This window comes from Haemorhous mexicanus, chromosome 2 (assembly GCF_027477595.1).
Source record: "Haemorhous mexicanus isolate bHaeMex1 chromosome 2, bHaeMex1.pri, whole genome shotgun sequence".
Lineage (NCBI taxonomy): Eukaryota > Metazoa > Chordata > Aves > Passeriformes > Fringillidae > Haemorhous > Haemorhous mexicanus.
This window is the reverse complement of record NC_082342.1, coordinates 97,508,545-97,535,631: the sequence shown is the minus strand read 5'-3', so window position 1 is coordinate 97,535,631 and position 27,087 is coordinate 97,508,545. Positions and strand designations below refer to the sequence as shown.

Genomic DNA, 27,087 nt, shown 5'->3' with positions numbered 1-27,087 from the left:
CAGTTGTCTGGTTTGGTAGTGGTGGTTTTACGTGTCATTTTCTGAGCCATCAATGATGCTCTTCAAGCAGTGTTGAGACCTGTTAAAATGTTGTTGGCACCTTGTAAAGTCTGGGTGTCTGTATAGGTAAAACATGGTATTAATGTGCTCAGAATTACTGTGCACTTCTAGAGAAACTTTTTTTGAATAGCATTCTTGTGAAGTAGGTTCTAAATAGCAGTCCTGGGGATGGGGTTGGAGATGTAAAAGGCCGTTCAATTGCAATGTGACTGTCTTATTTTTCCCTTTCTTTTAATTGCCATCCAGTATGAAGGCAAATCTGTTTCCACTTTATCTTTTGTCATTTGCTCCTTGATCATATGCAGCAGCAGCATGGGGGCTTTCATTCAGTTAATACAGAATAAGGGTTTGTGTGTGCATATATGTTCATGTATGTGCATGTTTATGTAAATACACAGTCTGGGCTGAAGGGGGTCAATTATGTTATTCCAAGAATAAGACATTTGTCATGTTCAAATCTTCAAAGCCACAAACACCTTTCATTTCATTAAGTTAAATTATTAATAGTCAGATTATTAAATTACCAATTAAGTCATTGGAGACCTGAGTGTATGTGAACATGAAGAAAGGGGAATAAAGCCTAATGCAGTCCATACATGAGTTCAGGTTCCAGAGCTATGTGTTTCTGAAGATCTAGTTGCCTCTGGTAATCACAGCAGTAACAAAATCTTTCTGTTAAGTTTGGGAACAGATTCTTTTCTTGGTTCCAGTTGTGGCTTTATAAGGTGGCTTTATAGGTTTTTATCCAGGTGTTAAAGTTTGTGTACAAAATAATTTCTCCTATTTTATACTGTCTTCAAATTTGGTAGATACTTTTTTGTCTCAGGAATCGTTTTGGAGCTATTGCATACTTTTTTCCCAGGGTTTAAATTCCTTCTGCTTAATGAATCAAGGTTTTTAAATGATTAAGTAATTTTTCCTCAGATCTGTCATTGTACCTTGTAATTGACTCTTAATCCCCTGGCTAGAGCTGAAGAGGTGGAGTTTGCCAGGTACAGTTGGGTGGTGCTCTGGCAGAGCTCAGAGTTTTCCATGTTCCCCTCTCACAGTGGCTGTCATGCCACTGTACAGCATTCCTATTTTATTTACTTTATTCCACAACAGTCCCAGCTTTTTGGCTCCATTGTATCAGGTTTAGTTTTGCTTGAAGATCCCAGTTCACATCTAAGGGTAGGTATTCCAATATATGATATTATTTTAGGAGATAATTTTGCTTGCTGGTTGGGCCAGTACTGCCTTGAGGGTGTAGAGTTTAGCCAAACTAGCACTGTTCCTGTGTGTGCTTCTGATCATAAACATGTGCTTGCCTTCCAGCAAGAGAAGTAACAGAACGAGCGACCTAAGGTGTGAAAGAGTAAATGTCCTGCAGATTAAAATTCCCAGTTGGATACAAAGTACAGAAATGGGTAATTGGAGCAGGATAAGGAGTGCCAGGAACATGAAATTTTACCTATCTGGAAAAGATCACAAGCAACAAAGTTCAGTGCAACAAGAAAGTCTAGCAAAAAGAAAAAAAAAGAGCAGGCAGAAGCTAGGACTGGGACTTCCTATGGACTATATCCAAAGATGACAAGAGGGAAAGATATTGAGTAGGGGATTTACTGGAGTTTGGATAAGATAATTTAAAAAAACAAGTGTAACAGCCCCACTGATCAGTGGACAAAAAATTCTTTTGAGGAATTGTGGACAGTACAGACAGAATGTAACCAGCATCAGGTATGTAATTTTGGAGGGGTAGAGTGGGGTGTTAAACTGTTTTACTTTGTTTAAACAGCAGTATATTTATTTTAAAACAGACAGAAGAAAAATCTTACCAGAAGAAAATTAATTTGATGAAAAGGCAGTTGAAAATTACTAACACACACCTGCTTTTTTTTTTTTTTATTTTGCAAAGTGGCAAATATCAAGCCAGTTCTCAGCAGCAAGAAAGCTATGCACAAATCTTTACTTGTTGAAACATTAATTTTGCTAGATCCTTCTGTTCTCTGAGATAACATGTCCCAAACACATTCTACACTTGCATCACAGACCTAGCAGTCTGGATAAAATTTATGGAGCTGGAACATGATGATTTACTCTGAGTAACTGGAGCATGGAATACAGATCAGCTTGAGTCAGAAAACTCTTTGTACTTCCCCCACTTTGGTGGATCCCTGAGCCTGCAAGTGTGCAGGCTGATGTCATACGCCGAGCAGCAGTCCCTGGGAGAGGAGCTGGGCTGGGAAGAGTAGCCCTAGGAAATTAAAAGCTGCGGCAGAGGGGTTGCTGAGCGGAGCTGTGTCACGACGCTCTCAAAATGCGGTGCCTGTGTGCAGTCCTCAGACCCCTCAGCAGTGATAGCTCATGCTCCATCTATTACAAACAGAGACCTCCTTCAGAAGTGTAAGTTGTAATTTTAAATGTTTGCCTCTTTAGTTCCTGGATCTGCTTTCCTCAAGGTTCAATGGCTTTTTTTTTTTTTTTTCTTCCGTTTACTTGTAGGCACATCTGAACTTTGTTTTCTTCCCTGTTCCAGTGTGATTTGCAGCTGTTCCAAGAAGGATTTGAATATATTAGCAGGGCTTAAAGACAGTTTTCATGGTGACCTTTAAAATATCTCAGGCTGTGAACCAACTCCAGTCTGGAGTGGGGAGAACTTTTCAGCTTGAGATTTCAGAATAAATGAAGAACAGGACTTTTGTATGCTTCTCTGCATTTTATTGTGTAAAGTGATGTGAGTAGTGAATTAAAGTCTCATCTGCCTCTTTCTGAAAAGCTACTTGCTTAGGCAGTTGTGACTGAGTTGATGATTTCACTGTTCAAAAGATTTTCCTGTTCAGCTAAATGATTGCTTTTTATTAAAGCATACTCTTAGCTGTGGGCTGGAGTTTCACTTAGCACATACTGCCTAGGAGACTGTGGTACTTGCAGGCATCAATTGAAATTGTGACATGAAAGAGCCATTGTCCTTGGCAAAGCAGCTGACACAGACTTTTTTATGTTGCAATTAATTACAAAACGGTTGTGAGCTGTTGTCATGTTTGAACAGTATTTTAACCCCCTCATATGTTTTTGAAAGTAAAAGGAAACCCTTCCATTACGTCCTGTATGCTATTTGTCTTTTGTGACTAAATGAAAGATACTCACTTTAAGCTTTGAGCTAAAGTAACATCCACATTTTGATGGATGTTTTATGTCCACAAAGCTGCCGAGATGCTGGGTTGGTATAGCATGAGTAGAATGCTACAGTGGTCTGCATGATGGAACTGCTCAGACAAAATTTTGGGTACTATTGTATTAAAGGAGTGTGTGCCTGTGTTCAGACTAGAGCTTGAACAAGCAGGCATGTCAGAACTTGTCAGAGGGAAGCGTAGAAGTGTATGAAAGAAAACATTGTCCTCTTGGGAATGTTGGGAGGAAAACTTCGTCATTGAGTTTTAATTACACCTATTAACACTGCTCCCTGTTGATGCCATTGCTAAGCCTGTTTTTCAGGACTTTGTGTATGTTTCAAGCGAGCTGAGGTTTAAACTTGCTCCATAGATTTCTATATTGTGATTAAGTAAAAACTGTGATGATCAACACCAAGTGTCACTTGAGCAGAGAATGGCATAACCACCGAGTGTGTTTAGTTAAAGGGATTGCAGAGTAGGCAGTGAAAACAAGATAATACCAGCTATTTCATTTCAGGTTTCCAAGAAGTCAATTTTAATTCAAGCTACGCTAAATTTTCCCCTGTTTTTTCACATATCTTTCATAATGCTGAGGTTGAAGAAATGGAACAATGATAATGAAAATAAGAAATGTGAATGTAGGTGAAATGGTAACCAAAGTTTCTCCTACAGTAAAAGCATTAAAATAAAAGGGGGGGAGAGGGAAGTGCCTACATTGTCTGAGTGGGTAGCTCAGCAAATACTATTTGTATAATGCATCTGTATGCACTCAACAGTATGGAGATGGCTGAAGTAACTAGGAATGGGGGGTTTTGCCCCTTAGCAGTCTAAGGGCAAAAATGAGGACTGTTCAGAACAGTTAAATTGAGTAGCCTGTGGTATTTGAGATTGGCACATCCTGTGGAAAATGCAGCTTTGTAGGGGTGAGAGAATCTGTGTTCTGGATTGTGCTGCATGAAATGGGGAAGAGTAGTAGATACTGTAAAAGGGCAGAGTTGGTAGAATGAGGCAACAGGGGCTGTGTCTGACTGAAGCAAACTAAATGCAATGAATGAGTTTAAACAGCTGCTTCCTCTTGGTTCTTGTAGGAAATGTCATTAACATTAAGATGATGAAGTATCAGGTACTGTGTGTAACCTGACTTTATGATGCTGAAATGGGTGGGGCTGTTTACAGGTGCAATGAATGGATTAAACAGAAAAGCAATGACTTGCACATGATTAGTGTCACACATAGAGTGAATTTAAATTAAAAACCAATGGGTGCTGTCTGGCAGAACGGCTTTCCTGGTGAACTTTGGTAAAGCTTCCTGTGTAAACTGGGTGTCATACCTTTATTACTTGCTGGAAACAGTTTCTTTTCTTTTAACTGAGTCAGGAGGAGAGGAGGTGATACCACACTGTAGCCAGGAAGCCTGGTGTTTTCAGGGAATTACCTTGAATACTTGACCTTGAAGTGGTAAACCCAAGACACAGTTACAAGTCAAAATCGGTAGTTTTTGACTACAGTCAGCTGTCAAGTTGTGGTGTGATTTTATGCTAAGCAAGGGCTGTGATTAAGGAAGCGTTAGGCAAAGTAGGTCTTCAGCCTCTAGGTATTCAGAACTGGCCAGCTTTACTTAAATTTAAATTAAGCTCAAAAAGTACTCAGGTTCCTCTGTGTTGCATTATGATAACCCTTTGTGCAAGATATTGTAGGAAGTTTTTCAAGGTGTTTTAATTCTAGCTAAAACCTGTTTATGTCACAAGCTGATTTAGAAGGCCTGGAGTTGCTGATATATCCTGTTCAAGAGGGATGCAAGGTCTTTCCCAAGTGTGCCCAGCTCTTCTCTTTGCATCTTTAATACACACAGCAGATGTTGAGAAATCCCCTCACCCTCTTTCTGCACTCTGTAGTTAAATGCATCTGAAATGGCACAAATACATACACTGAAGAGAGCCTGGGCCTCCTTAGAATGGGGACAGAAAGCTCTTGAAAGTGGTGGTGTAAAATGATGATGGACCTGACAATTCAGAAACAGTGCTGGCTATACATAAGCAAGGTGTAGCCTAAGTAAATTCTCATTAACTAATCCAAAGACAAATAAACTTGGAGTAAACTGTATGGAAAAGTACCTTCTTTTCTGTGAACTGGGGAAAACTAAGGTGTCTGAGAGGTGAAAAATCCAGGTGGGATGGTGGGTAGAGCACTTAGGTTGGGATGGGAAGGTCACAGCTCATAGAACTGTGGAATCATTTAGGTTGAAAAAGACTTTTAAGATACAATCCAACTGTTAACCCAGCACTTCCAAGTCCACCACTAAACCACGCCCCTAAGCACGATATTTGTGTTCTTGTTCCGTTGTCTTCATCTACTTGGACAAATGGCATTAATAATCAGTGTCACTTGTTCTGCCATGGGAAGGAGTGTGTGTGTCTTGAATGCAGTAAGATGTTACATTTTTAATAAATTACTTTCTGATTTTTTTACACAGATTTTTGCCTTTAGAATTCTGTGTTCTTTTGCAACTTGTGTTTTATGAAGCCTGGCAATCAGCCCAGATGCTGCTGTATCTTCCATTCTGAATGGAGAGGGCTCATTTTGTTCTTGGTGATTTAAACTAAAAGCTAGTCCTCTTCCACCATAGTCCTTTAAAATCTCTGCATTGTAAGCAGAAGATGTAGCTATTTTGTTTCCTTGATAACAAAGGGAGCTGAAATTCTCAGATCTGGTGTTTTAACTGAGTTGCTATAAAAGTTGAGGGGCTGGGCCAATACTGAATTATTCAAATAACCAAAAAATATCTGGAGAGGGGAAGTAGCAATTCATGATACATGGAGAGAATGGATTTCTTACAGTGGCTTTGCTGTGAAAAGATGTGTTTTGTGTAAGTCCACACTTAATGAAACTCTAGCTCATTAGAGAATAGACTGCATGGTGATTATTTCTACCATTTGTATCAATGTTGGTAATTTTTTTGCATTAACACCTTGGACGTGAGATGAGGATTAATCATGTAAGTGCGAGAGAAAAAAGACTTCTGAAAATTTCTGTCTTCTTATTAGTGCCTGACACCATGAAAATACCTATTTTTAATTGTATATGAAGCATTTGACTCTTGCTTGTGTATTACTTGTGTAAACTACCTCGAAGGTCATATGTCATTTTACTAGAATAAAGAGCTGAGTAATAAAATACAGCTTTATTCTGTAATTGTTGCTTGAATGGTGCAACATTTAGGAACTGTCTTTGAGCACTGGTTATCTAGAACTGTGGATTTGTTCCTATGTGTGTTTTTCCCTGGTTGGGTCCCAAATTTGCACATGGCTTTGTTCCTGCATTTTATGTGATACGCAGACTGGTCACAGCACTTAAGTTATACTGGAATTAATTTTTTATTTGGCCTCCTGTTTTATTGGTATACTTCATTGCAGGTGAAAGATTGAATTATGAATCCTGTGTAATTTATTTGTTTTGATAATTTAATCTTAATTTGCTTAAATATCTTGTGTACACAGTGAGGAACTAGGAGAATTCATGGAGATGAAAGGTGCAAACAGCCCTGGGATCCTTGTACTGACCACGGGCCTCAGCAAACCTTTTATGCGTCTGGATAAATACCCCACGTTACTCAAAGAACTTGAAAGGCACATGGAGGTATATCTTATCAGCATTTATGTTCCAGCTTAATGATGATTTGACAACAATTATTTTAAAGGTACATGTCAAACATGATGGGACCCAAAATTGCATTTGCTTGCTCTTCAGTCAGCCTTCTAAACTACAGGCTGCAGTGGTTTATGTAAAAGTCAACGCAGTAAAACTTCTGTAAAAGATAAACATTTAAAGTAAAACTATCCAGAGAAGCTAATCATCATTCCTTGAATAGTCTTACCAGGGTGTTCAATTGACTTGACATTGAATGTGTCCACTGCACACTACTTGAGGCCACTTTATCTTGCAGAGGGAGTGCTGCTTTTCACCTCAGTATGCTGAACACATTGGCAAAATAGTCCTTCTCACTTCTAGGGAGCACTGTCCAAAAGTGATCTTTACAGGACAAGGTGTTTGAGGACCTACTCTTCTCACCTTTGCATTTTATAGGTTATATATTTGGAGTGGGAAAAAAAAGAGAATTAGCAAGTGTGGGGGTCTTGTCACACAGATTGGTTTGCCAGCCAGTGACAGCAGAATGTGCTAGATAGTCTGTAGGAAATCACTTTTGTGACAAAGCTAACCTGCTAAACAAAACTCTGTTAATACTTTCTGCTTGAGATTTCAAAATCTCTTATCCACTAAGTCTTGTAAAACTTCTTGGCTCTATTGTAAGTATAAATGGCATTGTGCTAAGTAACTGCAGTTTTACTACAAGCCAGACCCACCAGTGTTTAATATAGGAAGGCCATGAAGAGATTAGATCAGTCTACAACTTCAATTTAGCAGAATTGTTTATTTGGTTTAAATTAAGCCTCTGACAATTTTTAAAATTAATTTTGCTAGAACTGAACCTTTTATATATGTTTTCTCCATTTTTTTTAGGATTATCACCCGGATCGTCCAGATATTCAAAAATCCATGACTGCCTTCAAAAATCTTTCTGTAAGAGTGATAAAAGAATAGATTATATATTCTAAGTAGAATGTTTTCTAATTACATCTTCCTTTATTGCTTAAAAGAGTGTGAGGCTTTTTCATAAATGTGTAATAAATTTTTTGAAGCCTGGAAATCAATGCTGTATGTAGGCAGAGCTGAGGATGGTAATTTGCTGGGCAGTTGTAGTAAGTGGGCTATTGATATAAGAGTTGTGCAAAGTATTCTGCACCTCTTTCTCTGCCCTCTCATCATACTTCATCTCCCTTTCTACTACTGCTTGTGTGACTAGTGTCCTGAAGAAGGGCTTCTTTACAACAAATGAGTGCATGTTCTGATTTTTTTTTCCTGCATGCATTCCTTCTCAGGGAATGGTGTTGGATTTGAGAGAGGTTGAAGAGAAAAGTGCTAGTCAAGTTAGAAGATGCCAAACTTCTAGTAATAATTGGAACAGGAAGCCTCCTAATTTGAACAGATAAGCTGTCTGCTACTGTCTTACAAACAAACAAACAAACAAAAAAAAAAAACAAAAACACACCAAAAAGAAAAACTATGCCTCAACTGCAACAAGCAATGATTAATGCAATCTCAGTTACAAGAAACCTAATGTGTTGTGCTTCCTCTTAGGAATGTATGCTGATGATAACCTGATATTTTTAAAATCAGAAATTTAGTGTTATCAGTGTTCAGAAGAGGTTTGTGAATTGCATTCCATTGGGTGCTATAAAAACAGGAGGAAATAATTCTGTTGAGAAAAATTCAAATAAACAGAAGTTGAGTAGGTTGGAATTACTTAATAAAAGTAGGAGCACAAGGTTTGTGCAGGTGGCCTGTCTCTTCTTACTGAAAGATACTTCATTGTATAGATGTGTGTTTCTGACAGCTGTGTTACTCTTTGCTGCTGAGCATGTCCATTTTTGGTTAGTCATACCAAAATTTGAAGTATAAAGGAAGGAGAAAATTGAGTAACAGAGCTGTGACTGAATTTTGAATGGTAATTGAAGTCAATGTATTGAAAAGCCGTAATATTGAATTTAGTAAAACTAGTTTATAAAAAATATTGATAGCAATCATCTAAATGAAAGTGCTATGAAAGCTGCTGTCTTGTGTGTATTTCAAGCAGCAGTGGTATTTCTACCCTTAACCCATTCCAGATTGGTAGAGTTGATAGAGGTTATGTTTTCCCTGTGTTTGTTAGGCACAATGTCAAGAAGTACGGAAACGGAAAGAACTTGAACTGCAAATCCTGACAGAAGCTATTCGTTGTTGGGAGGGAGAGGACATCAAAACACTTGGCAATGTGATTTACATGTCCCAAGTCATGATTCAGTGTGCTGGAAGTGAGGTAATGTCCTTCTCATCTTTACTGTCACTCTTCCAGTTTTGAATAAAATTCATTACAATCATTATACAGCAGAAATAAAGAGAATGCTTTAGAGATGGTAATTAAGCTAAAATCTTTCTGTGTTGATTTAAGGTATTTTTTACAAAACCTGAAATGAAATTCCTTGAAGATGGATGGTCTCTTCTGTAAAATTTACTGAAAAGTGACTAAATACAGCAGTTATAAATATTGTAAGATCGTTTTTACAGGGCTTTTTTCAGAGGGCATAATTGAACAAGATTTTCGATGTGTTATGTTACAGGATCAATGTGCATAGCAGTTATTACAGTGTGTTTTAAATAGCAAAAGGTTTCAAGTTTTATGTTGTAAGGTGTCTGAGACAAACTCTTTTTTGGCTGTAATGGGCACATTGGTCAAGTAGCAAATCTTGAAATACAAGCTTGAGTACCAAATGCTGTTTGAGAAATAGAATAAGAAGATACATTAGAAAGTTAAAAGCAACAAAGTCTGATTTTTTTTTTTTTGAACCAAAGCAGCAAATAAAACGTGAAGAAAAATTTGTCCTACCAGAACTAAGTATAAATACTCTTAAAAGAAAGTGCTAACAGAGAGGCAATATTATACAGCTTACTGACATGTTTTTATTGCTTGTTGTTCTCCTGAAAAATCAATGAGGCTTTGAATGTGATGAGGGCTTTTGAATTGCAACCTCATTCAGTCCATTTCTTCCCTTAGAACAAAGAGGTCCATAAATATGAAGGAAAAGTATGACTGTTTATGCAGCTGAATATTTAGAAGTTAGTCACTTGGTATTTTTCTCTCAGATATTTTGTTAGGTGTTCAAGTAAATAAGATTCAATAGAGCTGATAGTGCATCTTCTGAAGTCATGCCTCTTTTTGAAGCCAGCAAAACAAATCACCATCCCCCACTCTCATCATGGGTAAAATGTCAAATGTAGTGGACTTCTAGAAGTTTCTGTTTAGCATCACAGCTTTTTGGCAAGATACAGGACAACTTCATTTGTGCAACAGCAACTGGGTTTGGTTTTCTCTTTCTAAAATGATATAGCCATTTGCAAATATTTACTTAAAAACATTAAAATCTGCTAAGGACTTGTAATTTTGCAAAGATGCTTGAAATTAGGATGGTGGCTTTGTCAGTTGATATACTTATGTCGTCATTAAAATATTACACTTTAATGCTTCTCCCTTTTGTTGTCTATAGCAGTAGATTCAGAGTAAACTTTTTCCTCCTTCCATAAAATGACCCCAAAACAAAACCACAATGGATAACTTTGTACATGAAACCAGAAAATTAAAACCAGAACAAAGTAATGAGTGCTTTTGTTGTGACTATACTAATTATTTCTTTGCTTTTTCTGCTTCTGGGCATAATCCACTGTTTAAAAATTTGATCTCCAATTTGAGAGACCACAGTCTTGATATGACTGTAACAGTATCCATCTAAATTATAGGAAGAAGTAGATCCAGTATGTAATTTTGGTTTTACTGAAATTGGCCACACAGTTGTTATCATATTAAGCAAGGTCTGTATTTCACCCAGACTGTAAAATTCCTGTTTTAAAAGACAAGGCTGTAATCTTCTGGAAAAAGTATAGGATAGGCATGTGTTAGTAGCACTTTTCATATAAGAAAATAAGTAATTCTGTCTTCTTACCTTTTTTTTTTCTCTTTTTAAGATTTTTTTTTAATTTTTCTAAATACAATGGAGAAATAGTTTTGCACTGAGCAAATACTTGGGGAGTAATCATCCAGTTATAATGTTGATAGCTTTTAGTAATAGAAAAATGGGAGAGGGGACTTGTGATGGTGTATTTACTTTTTCATTTTCTTCTTTTAACAAGGAAAAGAATGAGAGGTATCTTCTTCTCTTCCCTAACATTTTGCTAATGTTGTCTGCCAGCCCAAGAATGAGTGGCTTTATCTATCAGGTAAAGTAATACATTTACATGTGTAAAAATGTATTGGGCGTTGCGTTCTTTCCACATGATATTTCATAAGAAGCTTGGAAGGATTAATAAAGTTTTGCATTTATAAAGATAAAAGGCAATATCTGTGATAAGAAGTGGTCATCTGTCTTATGAAATTCTGGCCTAGAAGCCCAGGGTTTGATTTTCTTTGTAGCTGTGACTATCACCAAGGAGACATTGGGGTTTTTTTTTTTTACTTTGTTAATGTAAACAAAGTAAAAAAAAAGATGAGAGGAAGTATTGGTAGCTTTTTAGATCTGTGTGGGAAACCAGTGTTGCTGCATAGGTTTGTTAGTGCTCTTTGACTGCTGCTTGAGACTTAACAAAATGGCACAGCCCCCTTAAGCCATCATTGGTGTGAATTAGGCTGTCACCATCAGTTTGTTTGGATGCATCCACATTTGTGTTTTATCTTGGAATCGGTGGCACACTTTCAAAATTCATCTTTTTGTTTTTTTCTGTTTAATGAGCACTGAGTCACAGAGTAGAAGTTGTTTTGAGGCTCACAGAGTAGATTCCATCTGGATGAACTTGAAGTGGATGGCATGTTCCAAATGTTTGCTTGAGATGCTCTAACTATGGGGAAGGATCAAGTACATGGACTGACCTTCAGTCCCTGGCCCCAGCTTTGGGCTCCCCAGTGTAACACCACCTGAAATGCATACGAGGTGGCCCTAGGGACCTTAGCACTGGGTGTTTCACTTCACAAATCCCCTGCTCACAGCTGGTAGACAGAGTCTTTGAGCTCTCTCCCAAGTTTCCTAGCTGAGCACTTGTGGCTGTTGCCCCACAGGCCTGTTCCAGAGGTGGAACAAGTGCTGTAGTGCAGGGGTGCCACTTGTCTTGGCTCCCTGTAGCTCTAGGCTGTGTTTCACAAAAACACTTGCATCTTGGGTATATAGTTTCAAAGACTCCTGAGAGAGGCAAATGTGCAAACCACAATTTCCAAAGTCTTGTAAATGTTCAAGTAATGCTATGCAGGTTTGGGACATCACAGTAAAATAACAAAAGACAGGGAAAAACTGCAACAAAGTTCTAAAAGGAGACAGAGATTTCACCTACTAGAAATGCTTCTATAAAACAGACACTTGAACAGTTTATTCCATTCTCCTGAGCAGTGATTTGCCTGCTTCAAGGGAATGCTGAAGGTTGGTCATTGGGTGTTCCTACATGATCAACCACAGTCAGTCACAAAAATGTGACTTTTTTTTTTTTTAATTAAGAGGAAATAAATTCCAAAATTTGTGTTTGGGTTCGTACCTTACCTGCCACAATTGTAGATGGATTTGTCTGAAATGCTGCAATATTAGGTGGTTCAAGTGGACAATCAAGTTTTTTAACTTTGTGGAACTTAAAATTATCCCAGTGTTGATGGCAAAAGATAGTAGAAAAGGCAGGTTAGTTCTGTGTTTCAAGTGGCACAAACAGAATTTCTGGTGAGGATAGATTCTTCTGTACTGATTACAAAGCAGCTGACTGGAAATTTAGCTTGCTAACAAGCAACATGAAATTAAACAGTCCATCAAGCTTTATTTTTCCTCTCCTATCGCTTGCATTTCTTCTTCCCACCCACCTTATCCCCTAAATGTACAGCATTATTCAGTAAATAAATAAGCCATTTTCTGTGATTTGTCTTCAGCTTGTACTCAGAATGGCCACAGTCCTTTCTTGATGTTCACTATCCAACCATCCCTTGAAAGAAAACTCTTAATTTCCTCACAGCCTCATGTATGATAATCCCAGCACTGAGAATGTCTCAGATTTTAGTGACTATATGTTCACAGCAAGGTGAAATTATTTCATCACTGTTTGTGTCTGAGTCAGTTAATCAGAGCCCGTGTCTAGAGAGCATGTCCTAGACATTTTTTCTGTGGTTCACATCTCAGAACTGGGATGGATATGGGCAGAAGATGATGCAGTTCTCCCAGTCTTTCTCAAGGAAATTATGCCACTGGAGGCATTATCCTACATAACAACTTTGTTGCATTTCTGAATAGCCCAGTTGTTGTCAGGCTTCAGATTTTCTGGTGGATAGTGCTGATATCTACCATGTGAGCTAATGGGAAGAACTTTCAGCAGTGCTAAGCTGAAGTCACAAGGAGCAAGGACCATACTTAGGAGGGCTGCACAATTGTTTGTCAAAGAAGGGAAGTACAAATGATTCACAAGTTCACTTCAGTTTTCTATTTTGCTGACTTTGTACTTTTTCCTGCCCTGTGGTTCAGGTGATCTCTGTCACCCCTAGAATGCCTCCCCACCTGTGTCGGCAGTTCTTGCACATCTCTCTTGTTGTGGTTTTATGCTGAGTTATTCATGAACCAGCAGACATGGGAAAAAAGGCAAAAGAGAAAATTTTACTGCATTTAATAGTGCACATGGCCACCATGTTTCCTGCAGCGGGGAAGCTGCCACAAGAGAGCTCCTCCTTTCTTTTTGGTATCTTGAGCCTGAGCATGCTCTGTGCCTACAGAATACCAAGTGAATTTTCATTTTCAAGCTTCTAAGAAACCTTTGTCCATTCTGCTGTCTTTGGGAAAGAGGAAAACATAAAGTTGGTTTTTATTCTTTCTGCTGTGTTGGAGCCAAAATTCCACAGTCCATAGTATTTCTGCTTTTGCCAGTATTTGCTGAATAGTGTTTCTGTGCAGGAGAATACAGGGTGTCTTAAAGAACTTTTCTTGAAGTTTCATTTTCAGTAAAGCCTTTCATCCAAAAAATACTCAATTTTATTTATTCATCTGTGTTTCTAAAGGGTCAAAAAGTTATCCTAAACTGACTTTTTTTTTCCTGCTTGACTGGGTTTACAGTGGGATCTCCTGAAAAATTAGTATGTTCTCCTGAAGAAAACTTGCAAATTTGAAGGTGCTCACTGCTTTCCCGCCCCCCCCCCCCCCAAATATTTCCATGAGGGAATTTAGTAGTGGCTTTATTAGAGAAATAAATTTAATTAAATAATTGATGCATTTATTTTGTGAAATACTCCTTTATAAATTTACTTGTTCTACAGACCTTATTCTGGGAGCTAATAAGACAGTTTGCAAACAAATGTGCTTAAAGAAGAGTCACTGTTGCCTCCAGTCACGTAATATGATCCTGAAGGTCTCAGTTTCAAGAACCTGAGACTGAGGAATGATCACTATGGTGTTTGTATGGATTTTGTAGCCTGAATAGGTATCAGCTAGACTTACTGACATCACAGATGTCATTTGCAGAAGTTGGATATACAAAGAACTCCCATTGTAACATGCTTGTATGTATTTTTGAATGTTTTTAAACCCATTGGGGTGCATGTGTCAATTTACTATGAATATCTTTTTTCAGAGTTTAAAGTTTATATTTTCTTTCATTGGTAATGTTTTTATGTGTTTTGTATTTAATGTCAATATTAACTTTTTTTTTTTTAAGGGAAAACTGCCTATGACAGGAATGACTATTACAAAGCTAGAAGACAGTGAAAACCATAAAAATGCATTTGAAATATCAGGTATTGCCCATTAGTATTTTTATTTGCTAGTTATTCCAGCATATTTTTAATGCTTCAAACATCAAATGCTCATTCTGAACAGAGGAAGAAACTTTTTATTGTGAGGGTGACCAAGCACTGGCACAGGGTGCCTGGGGAGATGCCTGTCCTTGGAGGTACTGGAAAGTTCCCTGGCCATGATCTCAGACAACCAGCTCCAGGTGTCTGTGCTTGAGCAGTGGGGACCTACAGAGGTCCCTTACAGCCTCAGCCATCCTGTGGTTATGCAAACTTTATAACACAGCTACCCAGAGCCTCACCTGAAGGCTGCTTTTTACTGCTTCTCTGAAAGAGTTAAGGAGCTCTTTGCATAGGACTTATCCTGGACTTTCTGTATCTTAATAAATGGAGGCAGTAGCCTTGGAGAAGATCTTTTGTGATGCAGTAGCAGTTCCAAGTATACTGTTTACTGAAAGAACAGGAATTCAAGAGGCTCTGGAAGAGGTTTAAGCAAGAGTTTTCTTCTAGAAATTTTCCACCTCTTTCTGAGAAAACAAGATGCTTCTTTAGCATCTCTGATGTTAATGATTGTTCCATTGTGCTTATAGGCAATTTCTATCTGTTTAGTCATTCATTTCATCATGTGTGTCCTGAGACAATTTAAAGGACAGTGCAGGGTCCCCATGGTGAAGTTTTGTATCTTCATTAATTTCCCGAATCAGTTCTACATTCAAGCAGGTTGCATTTAAAGAAACTAATTTTGACTGTCTCAAGTATGATACCAATGCCATGAGTCACAGGGGAAAAAATTGTATATATTGAGAAAAAAAATGGTTTTCTTGCGATAATAGTTATGAAGCTGACCTCAAGGGGAATGTGATGAGTTAAATGGTGCTAAGTGCAGAAGTGAAAGTTATCTTTGGTTGTCATTATGTTCCCAAGTGACTTTTGCCTTAGCTTTAATTTTATGCCTCCTTCTCAGAGAAGATTGGTGAACTCTTATTTTATAACTTTTCCTGTGCTGCAGGAAAAGTGTACAGACTCAAGAATGACATTTTAGGCTGTGTGCTGGCTTTGCTGGGGAGGATGGAGAAGCATAAGGCTAGTAGATGAGCCTGTCTCCTACTCTTGTCATTTAAGGTTGTGGGTTGTGCTTAATTACTAGAGTTAGGGGAAAAAAGTAGAACTCCTGTGCTAGGCTAAGAATAAATACATGGAGGCGATGTGTCTTACAACCTGGAAAAGTGGGATGCTGTTGTACTGAAAATATGGTTTAAATTTTTGCTTAGTATTGAGAGGACATAATGTTTTAAGAAATAAGTGTCTTTTTTAATCATGTCAGATCGACTAAACTTTTTTTTTTTTTTTGTTTCCTATGTATTTCTGGTATCTATCACCTAGGAAATATGATTGAAAGGATATTAGTATCTTGTAACAACCAACAAGATTTGCATGAATGGGTGGATCACCTGCAGAAGCAAACCAAAGTCACAACTGTTGGGAATCCCACCATTAAACCTCACTCTGTGCCATCTCACACGGTAAGAAATGAATGAGCAGAATTAGGTTATAATTAGGGGGTCTGGCAAATCTAACACCATGGAAAGCCATTTTTTTAGCCATTGGTAACAAGAACTGAATTTTGTCACTGTAGTTCAATAGGTAAAAAGATAATTCTGTTTTGAATGGTGTGAACAAAGAATAAAATGCTTAAAACTCAGTGTAACAGTTAACTGGGGTGAAAGAAAGTTCATTATCATTACTTTTTCTGTTTTGACCAAGTGCATGCATCACCATCGTTTAAGTCTGCTTAGAACAGTAGGTTGTAATTGGTGATGTACTTGACAGGCTGTGGAGAAACAGTAATTTCTTTTGGGTTCTGCATTTGAATTGTTGGATATGAATGGTTCTAAATTTAGCTCCACCCTTAGTGGTGAGAGAAGTGGGAGCAGGGCTGCTAGTAGCTGTTCTATCTTTAGTTTGTGCTCCGTCTGTGGTAGACAATAAAAAAAATTTAAGCTCCTTTTTCCCAAAAAATAATTTAGCATAAAATTTTTTGAAGGCCAGCTGTAATAAACGGAAATGCTCTAGCAAGTGGGATCATTTCACCAGTCCTTGATGACACTATATCTCCATTATGATAATATGCCTCCTTTCCTTTCCCATCATGTTTGACAGCTTCCTTCCCACCCAGTGACCCCCTCCAGCAAGCATTCAGACAGCAAGCCAATACCACTGACTCCTGCCTACCACACTCTCCCTCATCCCTCCCATCATGGGACTCCACACACCACAATCAACTGGGGACCACTGGAACCTCCCAAAACGCCCAAGCCGTGGAGCCTGAGCTGCCTGCGTCCCGCCCCTCCGCTGCGGCCTTCAGCAGCTCTGTGCTACAAAGAGGTGAGGGCCAGCAGCCAAGAAACAAGACAGTGTGGCAGTAGGAAATTGTACATTTTTTGTGGTGGCTGTGTGTATGTGACTTTCCTGTAATTTTGTAAATCTCGTAAACAACAGGAAAAAAGTGAGAGTTGATCTGCAGTGCAAGATTTGTATTGAAACTTAGCTACTGTAAGAGATTCTTAAGTTTGGCTGTATCAGTTTGGCTGTACTATATGCTTATTTTGTAGTTTAACTTGAAATCCTTTTATGTTTTCATGTGTAGGCCGCTAAATTCTCCAATGTATTACAATTTCAATAATCTTTATCGTGTTTAGCCTACAATAACATCCAAAACCTGTATTGATCAACTTTGGTAGGTCCTCCTCAGTCATCTTTTTACTTTCTTGTTCTGTGTTTCCACAGAACATGTATTGTATCCTTAAGGTAAAGGGTAGACCAGCATCTTCCTTTTGTTCCTGAAACTTATTATTGTTCCTGTAAATTACTGTGACCACATTTTGAGCAGAAATGCTGCTGGGTTTATTGTTTGTTTGTGGGTTTTGTTTGTTTGTTGTGTTAGTTTTGTTTTGGTTTTTTTTTTTTTTCCTGTAGACCTCTGTAAAAACAGACCTAGACTTTTAAAAATTTGGGCTTTGAAGAGTGTGGTACCTGCCAAACTTTCTTGTTAGGTCCCTCTTCTACTTGCTTCCCAGTAGACAAGTGAAATGGGTTGGCTCTTCAACTGTTCAGGAAAAAAGACCTGTCAGTGTATTCCTGCCTCTTCTCTTCACTCTAGCTCCCAAACAGGCTGAATGCCTTTGCAGCAGGTTTTATGTACATTTCTCTTAAAAGAACAGATAAAATATTTGGCTGTGTGTATAGCTGGAGGAAGGGTAGAGAGGAAATCAGCCAATTCAAGTGAATTGAACATGGCAAAAAATATTAGTAAACTGAATTTTGGTGCTGCTAAAAGGTTTTTAGTTAGTAATTCCTGCATGTATCTTAGAAGTTAAATTTTTAAAATACTGTCTAGAAGCTCTACTTTTTATTTTTCCTGTACAGGATCTCAGTAAAAGCCCTAAAACCATGAAAAAGCTGCTTCCCAAACGCAAGCCAGAGCGGAAGCCATCGGATGAAGAGTTTGCACTGAGAAAAAGTAAGAGAGACTTGAACAAATATCTGCATAATACAAAGGGTGGAATTAACGTCAGTTTACTCTTTGTAAAAGTTAGGTGTACAGTGTAAGCAAGTCACCTGGTTTCCTCTCTCATGTCAGGGGAGAGGGGTAGGTATCTCCAGAGAATCATTTGTTGTAGTCATCTTATGATGTGATGGCATTTGCAGAGCTTTACTGATTGCTGCAATGGATGTCTGCTTGTGAAGTGCCTATTTCTGTTTGTTACAGAAGGAAGGGAGGTTCACTAGAGAGCCAGGTGAAGTTCAGTGAGGTGAACCTGTCTTTTAGTACTGTAAACAACAAGGTGAAGATACTGAGCCACTCTTGCAGAATACTTTGTAGCTGTGTTCATAAGTTGGTCTTGGTAGGAACTTCTGTTGTCCTGAGTGTTAGAAAGCTGGTTATTGCTGCTGATTTGAAGCCAAGTTGCTTCTACAATCACTCCTTCTAGGATCCAACAGTCTTCTCTTATCTCCTGTAAATAATGTCTGTATCTAAATAAATTGCATATATTTAAACTACCTGAAGTCTGAAGAAAAATGCTGATCTGAGAGAGACTTAGTAATATACAGAAAGAGAGGTCAAAATCTGGATGTTGGTATATTTGAAGTGGAGGGAGCATTAATGTTATCAAGCAAACACAGTATTGACTTACTTGTCAGTGTTGCTGTAATTCTTCCTTAGAAATGTGTGTGAATGAATAATCTGATTACTTGTATCAATAAAAGACTGGGTGTTTTATTGGACAGATTTTTGCTGTAGCTTTTGCTTCTCGGCATCTGTCTTTTGCTCATGGACTTTTATTTAAGAGTCTGTGCCATGAGTGTTCAGTGCATGAAGTGTGTTATTGTGGCAGTTGTCTCTCACAGGCTTGTATAGAGTTGGAGAAAAAAAGCTTTTCCTCAGGGTGCCCTCGGTTTGTCTGAGGTGTTAGACCTTCTGAATTTTCTGTGAATTTCATGTGGCAAAGGTTAAGGTAATGAGTAGAATGATTCTCTGTTCATGGAGGTGCAAGTGGATGTTGTAGTTCAGGATGTTTTATCCTTACAGCAAGGCATCTGTTTAGGAGAAATGAAAGTACTGTAGTACAGTATCATTTCAGATGTTGGAGAAAGGACATTCAGTAGTTGTTATGATGTTGATGAAGCTGTCAACTTGCAGGTTTAGCAATTGTTAAAGAACACAATGGGAGGAGTTAAGGATTTTTACTTAGGGGAGGGAAGGAGTCTGTAGCTTGCAAATACATTGTTCTATTCCTGATAGATAACTTTTATTGAAAGATATTTTTTTGTGTGATTCTTACAGATTCTCGGTATTCATCTTCCCTAATCACTAATTAGAAGCTTCTGTTAGTGTTTCTTCAACTTTCTCAACTTTTATTTTTTGTGGAGCTATAAAAGTTTCCTATTTCTATCGAACTTTAAGCATATTGATGGAGAGGTCTGGGGTTTGTTACTTCCCTTCTCAGGAATCCAGAGGATTTATGGGCTATGTTTTGAGAACTGCTGTGTCAAATTAGCATTTCAACAGACAAAACAACTGAGATGTTTCAACTGACTGCCCTCAAAATGCTATTTCAAAAGTGTAGTATTTGCCCTGCTACTGTAATTATATGGTGCTGCCTTCTAACTACAAAATCCAATTATTTTCGTGCCTTGAAAAAGGGATAACCCATACTTTGGAGTTTCTGCATCTCTTGAGCTGAAGGAAAATGATATTGGGTCAAGATAACTTCTGCAGTAGCTAGCTTATCCCAACAAATGTTTGGAAAGTTGGCTTTGTTCTGGTGATAATAAATCACAAAATCCAACAGGATGCATTGGCTGGCAGAGAATACAACTGCATTTTCATGTGGAAGGCTGCTCAGATTCATGTAGCAGGAAATCTTCAAACCTAGTTATTTCACGGGGGAAAAGAAGAAAAAATGCTTTAAAAACAATAAATTGTCTTTCTTTGCACATAGACTTCTGCCTTAATCTAAACTAATAATGGTAGAGGTTCACCCTGAGTGAACAATTTGACACTATTTTTACTGAGTCACCTAATGAGATTTGTTGTGGAGCCTTATCTTTTGGAAAATGTTGCCATGGTAAGCTTGAATAGTTAAATTTGTTCAGTGGTGCTATTTCTGTTGAAATCTGAATAGTTTAGAGTAGTCACTTTTCACAGATATATGTATATGATAGCAGCGTGTTCCCTTCTGCTGGACTGAAGTTATGCTGCTAATTCTGAGTTCTGTTTTTAATTGTGCGCTGTTGAAAGAGGTAAATTTGATTTTTATATATATATATATATATACACAAACACTCATATATATATATATATATATATATATATACAAATGCAAAAAGTTTTTAAGATGTTTTCTGTGAATTAGTATTCTGTTCCTTTGATTTTGTTGATTAAATAATGGAATAGTATGTCTATTGAATTGTGTGTTTATATAACTTGAGTATATAGGGGTTTTTCAGTAAAATGACTGGTTTAGAATGAGAGTCCTCACACTTCAAAACTCATTCTGTGCAACATCAGATGCTCAGAAAATATCTTGAATGTGTGGGTGGTTCCCCTGAATTGAATTATTTCTAAGCATTTCAAAATAGTATTTGTCTTTTTAGACTGTTACTTTGGTTCATTGGAGTTTGATTTTTTAAAATGGTACGATTAAAACAATTTTAAATGGTTGATTAGGCTGAACTTCGCACTCAACTGAACTGTACTGATTTACAAAGGCTTTTCTATATTAAGAAACATGCCCATGTTTAAGATTCTGTTTTTCCCATTGATTCTAGGTACAGCTGCTTTAGAAGAAGATGCTCAAATTCTTAAAGTCATTGAAGCATATTGCACAAGTGCCAAAACACGTCAGACATTAAATTCAAGTAAGTTAGCCATTTCTACACATTTCAGTACTTCCTAGCTAAAGCATCAATAAGATAGTTTGCAAAAGAGAGTGCTGTATATTCTCAGGCTTTTGCAAATAGTATGTTGGACCTGCAAATAATAATAACCTGTTTGTGGTTTAACATCAGTGCCAGGTGTTTATGTATGTATTGGATGCCAAGGACCATGGTTAGAGGCTATCATTTTTTCAGTATTTTGAAACAATCAAAAACAACAAAAACCCAAATGTAGCTACTTGTCATGGTTTAAAATTGTACTAAAGCTTTACCAATGAATAAGAGGTGTCTGAATTGAATATAACAGCTAATCAGTATGCTTTTGGATAAATTTCAGGAAGCTGGTAAGTAGGAGGAGTGAAGAAGTCATTGTAATTTTGGAGGACTGTATTTTTGTTTTGTTCTGTTCAACAAAGACTTTGTCCCTAGACCTATAAAAATTTCTTTAATTTTATTGCCACTAGTTGCTTTTAGTATTAACTACAAATTTTAATCCCGTCTCATAATTTCAGGAGAAATTGTTCTCAGATGTGTGTTGCTTAAAGCCATTTTTAGTTTCTCAGATCAATACCTAGCATATTGAAAACCTGTAACGTGCCTCTGGGGTCCTACTTCATTTAATCCAAATCAAGGTTGCCATGTGGAGTTCCTCTGTATTGTAAGTAAAACATTGCTCAAAGCAGGGGAGTCCACCAGCATGTGTTCCATTTACACAAGGAAGGAGAAAATGCTGTTGCGTTTGTTCCTTTTTGCACTGTTGAATACAAATTTAATTTGGAGATCCTTGGAACACAGTATAATGAATTTGAGGTACTTGGCTGGTTTTGCTGGAACTAGAAGACTGGACATCATAACTTCTTGTCCATTAAAGATATTTAAATTTTGCAATATTAATCACTCTTAGCGCTGCCTACAGTGCTATAGGCCTGTTTTGCTTCCAAGCAAAAGCACTTTGTGCTGACAGTTGAAGTCTTAAACCACAATTGCAGACTTAGTTCTTGAATTTTCCTAATACATTTTTATTTGCTATTGCCACCTTGAAAAAAACACAGCTACTTCGTATTCCTATGTAACTTACCATGGAATATGGCAGTTATATTAGACTGTAAAAACTTCTCAAGTAACAACAAAAGCCCAAGTTTTAATTTTTCTGTCTTAATGAACTGTAGATCTCCAAGATCATGAAATCAGCTACTACTACTACTATTTTTCAATACTAATCTTTTTATAGTCCTACAGTCATTACAGTTGTGTGTTTAATTGGATAAAGGGAATGAATGAGTTCAAAGTTCTGAAGATATACTGTTGTTCCAAACAAAATCAAATGAGGTGATTGCCATTGAAACACCTCAACTGTGTTCTGTTATTTCCAAGGATAACGTGACAAGAAATGGTTGGGAAAACATTTGCACTTGCACAGTAATGTGTGTGTGTGCAGATATGAAGTGGATATGATTTTTTTTTTGCTTGCCTATTTTTCTTGTCTATGTATATTTAAGAAATATACATAGTGCTGTGGGTATCATTGCATACATCAGAAGTCAGCTCTTTTATTTGCTCTTAATTGCAGCAAGAAAAAAATTTTTATTGATTAGGCACACAGCTGCTTTGTTTGGAAAGCATAGTGTTGTCACCTAAGACTAGATTTCAGAAGATCCATTTGTAAACTGGAAATGGGGGAAGAACCAATAAAGCTGAAATTGCTTCTGTTGGAGCAGTAGTCAGTGTAGAATAATAGAATGAGAGAGTTGCCTGTCATCTGTGAAGTATGCTGGTTTTTACATACTCTATTCTTACCTCCCAGTCAATATTCTGCCTGTCCCTGACAGCATTCACTGGGCAATTCCCTACTACACCCTAATCTGCTGCTTTTGGCAGTGTCAGTACAGCAGAGCTATGGCACCAGTGCAAACTGGTAAGGTCTGGTATTAGAGGTAGCAGAGCAGCTTTTTATCAGATTTTTGGGTGGGAAAAAGAGGGATTTAATTTGGGTAGGTAGATGGAAATGAAAGAGCAGAGTCTGACTTTCTTGTGCTTATTGTACACTGAGCTTCTTTTGCATTTCTGCTTCAAATGAAGACTTAAAATCCTCTGCAATATCATGGTGGCTCATAACAGGGCCACTTACATGTCTTCAATACTTGGATATTGCCAGGCCTTGAAAAATTAAAAAACCTGTCCTTACTATGTTTGACCAATGACCCTAGAGATCTAAAAATATTGAACTGGGGGGATGGACTCAGGCATGTAGGAAGAGGTGTGTGAGGGGTCAGGATGGGCTAGGCTGTGTCACTGTTAGGCTCTTGACCCTGTTTTTCTGTGAGTTAATTTGCCACATGGTTTAACAAATAACAAGGGGTATGGGCACAGAAAAAAGGAATCTACTTTGACAGTCTCCTTCAATGGGTGCAAGATGTTGCTGCTGATTTAGTAATCAGCAGCCCCGCTCTGCATGAGAACCTTTGCTTTTCTTTTTCCCCCTTCATTTTCCTCTTCACAGTGGTGACACAAGCACTTCTGTTGGCTGTGTTGTGAGCTGGTGGGAAAATTACCTGCTTGAAAAAACTAACCCTACAAAAGATTTTTTTCATCTGAAGCTGTTTCCTGGCCTGGCTCATGAAGCAGCTGTACAAAAGACTGTGTCATTGCACGGGAGGGAAAGGATGAGGTACAGATATGTGATGGGGAAGGGGCTGTTGCTTTTCACATTGGTGCTGGATCATGCTGGCTTACTGTGTTTGTTTACTGCTCTGTGCCCAGTCAAATCCTCCCCAGACCAGAACTGACTCTGTATTTCAAAAGAACCTGACTTTCTCTTCAAAAAATTCTACAAACAATATTTTTGTTACTCAAAATTCTCAACTGAGACTGCCTAGAAACTTAAAAACCACTTCAAAATTGTATTGTAACCATTCAAACATTGTGCTGAGTGTAATTTATACCTAAACCCCAAACAAATTAAAAAAAAAAAAAAAAGAAAAAACCCAACTTTGGTGCCTTTTTAACAATATTTTCTCTTTTCCTTCTCTTCCCATCACCTTTTTGCTTTTATTTCATGTGTTTGGTTGTGGCTATTCCTTACGTTCTCCTCCTCATCCCACCTCTGCCTATCCACATCCACCATTTCATTTCACCTATACATCCTTAGCATGGCAAGGCACTGACCTGATGCATAATCACGTCTTGGCTGATGATGACCAATCAAGTCTAGACTCCTTGGGTCGTCGCAGTAGTCTTTCTCGTTTGGAGCCTTCAGACCTCTCAGAAGACTCTGACTATGACAGTATATGGACAGCCCATAGTTACAGAATGGGGTCTACATCTCGTAAGAGCTGTTGCTCATATATCTCTCACCAGAACTAATGCACTTCTGAGCTTTTTCTTAACAAATGCTTGTTGTATCACAGCCTGCTTTTCTTAGATGTTTTCTTGCTGTTCCTTGTCTCTTTAATGTGATATTTTAACAACTTCTGAGGGAGCTCCTGAAACTTCAGTTATACCTGGTGGAAGGCTCTATTGTCAATTCAGTACACGTACAAATAAGTCATTCTAAAAAGTGTATATCCTGTTAAGGATGATACTTCTTGAGGGTTTTTTAACTGACAGATGTTAATTTGTAGCTCTGAATGGTCTTTTTTTTTTTCTTTTGACTTGGTCAGTGTAGTAACAGGTCCTTTATTTTCTTTTTATTTTGGATAAGCTCATTTTTATATTTTGTACTGAAGCCATACTGGTTTGAGAGCTGAGTGCCAGCTATATGGAAATACCTTAGTGGTAGTGGTTGGATTTTCTACATATTATTAACAAAAAACAGAGCTGGTAGAGTAAGTGAAATGCAGCTTACAAATAAGCAGTACAAGAGCTGTAAAATCATTCAGATATTCACATATCTGTCCTATTTGTTTGGAAGAGCATTTGCTAATCCATAAAAATTTCTGGTTTTATACTGCTGTCTTTTGCTCATTGCTTAAAACGTTTATATGAAGGACCTTGCTGCTCTTTCCCCACCCCAGTCCAGCAATTGTCATGAAAACCTGGCAGTCCATGCTCATTACATGCAGTGTTTTGGTACTCTCATGTTACCTGTGGTCATACTGTCACTTTACTGTGTGCAGTAGTGTGGCAGAAAGCAGGGTTTAGATGTTTACTTGCCTGTTAAAATACACAACTGTCAACTCTCAATTGACCATTCTTCTTGAAAAGACGAGAGGAAAATGATTCCCCTGATGGAGGCTCCAGTGTTCAGCATCTGAAACTCTAGGTACAACTGTGATCAAATTGGCTTGCTTGAAGTTCTGAATAATAGAATGCTTGGCTGTTTGGGTTGTACTGTTTGGAGCATGTCTGTGACAGATTTTATTGTGTCTTGTAACTTCCCTCATAAGCAGGTTTGTTTTCAGCAGCAGCTCTTCACTTACGGTCATGTTGGCTTTTTCAGAGAACTGTGACATGCTGTGCACAGCTGAAGGTCTCAAACCTGCACCTGGGGCACTGCTGGGGTGAACTGTGTGTGTGTGCTCTGTCTTGTTGTTCAAGTAATTGGCATCAAAACAAAAATGGCATGTTTTCCAAATCTTTGTAAGCATTAGGGAAAAGTGTGGTGAAAGTGATGAAAGGACAGAAACAGTTCTCAGTTTCGCCAGGGTTCCCAAGTGCAACACCCTTATCACTTTTCACAGAAGCACGTTATCCAGTGTTCAGGTACTACTCTATGAACAAGTTCAGGGTAACTGTGATGAAATTTAACTGCAGCCTGGGAACTTGATCACACTGTTTAAAAGGTAATCAATACCTTTCTGCGGGTTACATGATCAGAAAGTTTCAATTGCTAGGAGTGCATGATTCCAGAAGGTGGTCACAGTGTGGAGAAGATGTTTCGAGGCATTTCATGTCTTCAATTTACGTTCAGTCTTGTTTGACCCCCTGCTTTATCCTCTCTCACTGTTGCTGGCATTCTATAATGTGACTAACAAACGCAGTAGTGCTTACCAAGGAGGGGTTTCAGGGGTGCATTTTACTGCTGGTCATATATTAATGTAATGACCAGGAACTTGTGTATGTTGAACCTTTTGCCAATGGAGGAGTCTTGCTTAGAGAAGTGAGAAGTATATGCGCTCCATATCATTTCACAGCACATTTGTGACCCACTTCACTCCCTTCTTCTTTTCAGTCAGTTTTTTTGTTTTGTTTTTTTAACATACATGGAAAGTACAGATTGTTTTTTGCCCTGTTTCTTATAATGTGGTGTTCTAGTTGAATAATGTTTTCTGCACTGGATAAATGATAATTCTTTTATGTCTGTTTCATGTTATATAGTGTAAATATGAGTTTGTAATACAGTTGTTGCACTTGAACTTCCCTTATCATACAGAAAGTTTTGTTATCCAGATCTGAAGATTTTGACTTTTTATGCACCAAAGCTTTGACAGTTTACCACCCTTAATTATTGTAGCATTTATGTTATTAGGTACTATCATAATTAGGATCTCTCATATTGTGTATTCTCATATTAACATCACAGCACATTTAAAACCATTCTAAGTCTTCAATGTTACAGGCTGTAAACTATTGTGAACTGATCAGGATTATTAATGCAAAATGCTTGAAACAAAAAAAAAAAAAAGGACAAATGTGGAAATGATGGTATTCAGTCCAAAGGTTCAGTGTTTCTATTTTTGTGGAACTTTGGTCATGGTAATAACAGTACCTTATGTTTATGCAATTCTGTAAATTGTATGTGTACAGTTACAAATACACTGGAAGGATGGAGAACCTGAATTGGAAGGTAGGTTCAAGCCATTGTCAGGCCCTCTTCTCATGGCTTATGCAGTGTTTCCATATAAATTAGTACTTACCATAAGCTGAAGCCAGCCAGTATTGATTGGGTGTTTTGAGTAACTTGCCAAAACACAGTAATGTGTATATAGTGACGTAAAACATAGAGAGAGTAATATATATTGTGCACTTCATTTGTGAATGGGAGAAGCCATCTTTAGTAGGTGACTGCCTTTGGAAAATGCAAAATGGATGTATATCTGAATGTTTCAT

At 37.8% G+C, this 27,087-nt stretch overlaps 1 protein-coding gene across 6 annotated transcripts in view; it reads left to right on the top strand.

Moving 5' to 3' along the window:
* Positions 1-27,087, top strand: part of ARHGEF7 (Rho guanine nucleotide exchange factor 7) — a 115,819-nt gene that overhangs the window by 75,242 nt on the left and 13,490 nt on the right. For 4 of the 6 annotated variants that reach the window (XM_059839676.1, XM_059839675.1, XM_059839678.1 and 1 more), the window contains 9 exons: positions 6,710-6,848; positions 7,731-7,790; positions 8,980-9,126; positions 10,992-11,078; positions 14,523-14,601; positions 15,982-16,121; positions 16,759-16,983; positions 18,025-18,118; positions 20,932-21,021. In XM_059839676.1, coding sequence (XP_059695659.1) covers positions 6,710-6,848; positions 7,731-7,790; positions 8,980-9,126; positions 10,992-11,078; positions 14,523-14,601; positions 15,982-16,121; positions 16,759-16,983; positions 18,025-18,118; positions 20,932-21,021 — 1,061 coding nt within the window. Of the gene's footprint in view, positions 1-6,709; positions 6,849-7,730; positions 7,791-8,979; positions 9,127-10,991; positions 11,079-14,522; positions 14,602-15,981; positions 16,122-16,758; positions 16,984-18,024; positions 18,119-20,931; positions 21,022-24,187; positions 24,365-27,087 lie in introns of all 6 variants that reach the window. The other 2 variants (XM_059839680.1, XM_059839681.1) reach the window with 1 other exon arrangement.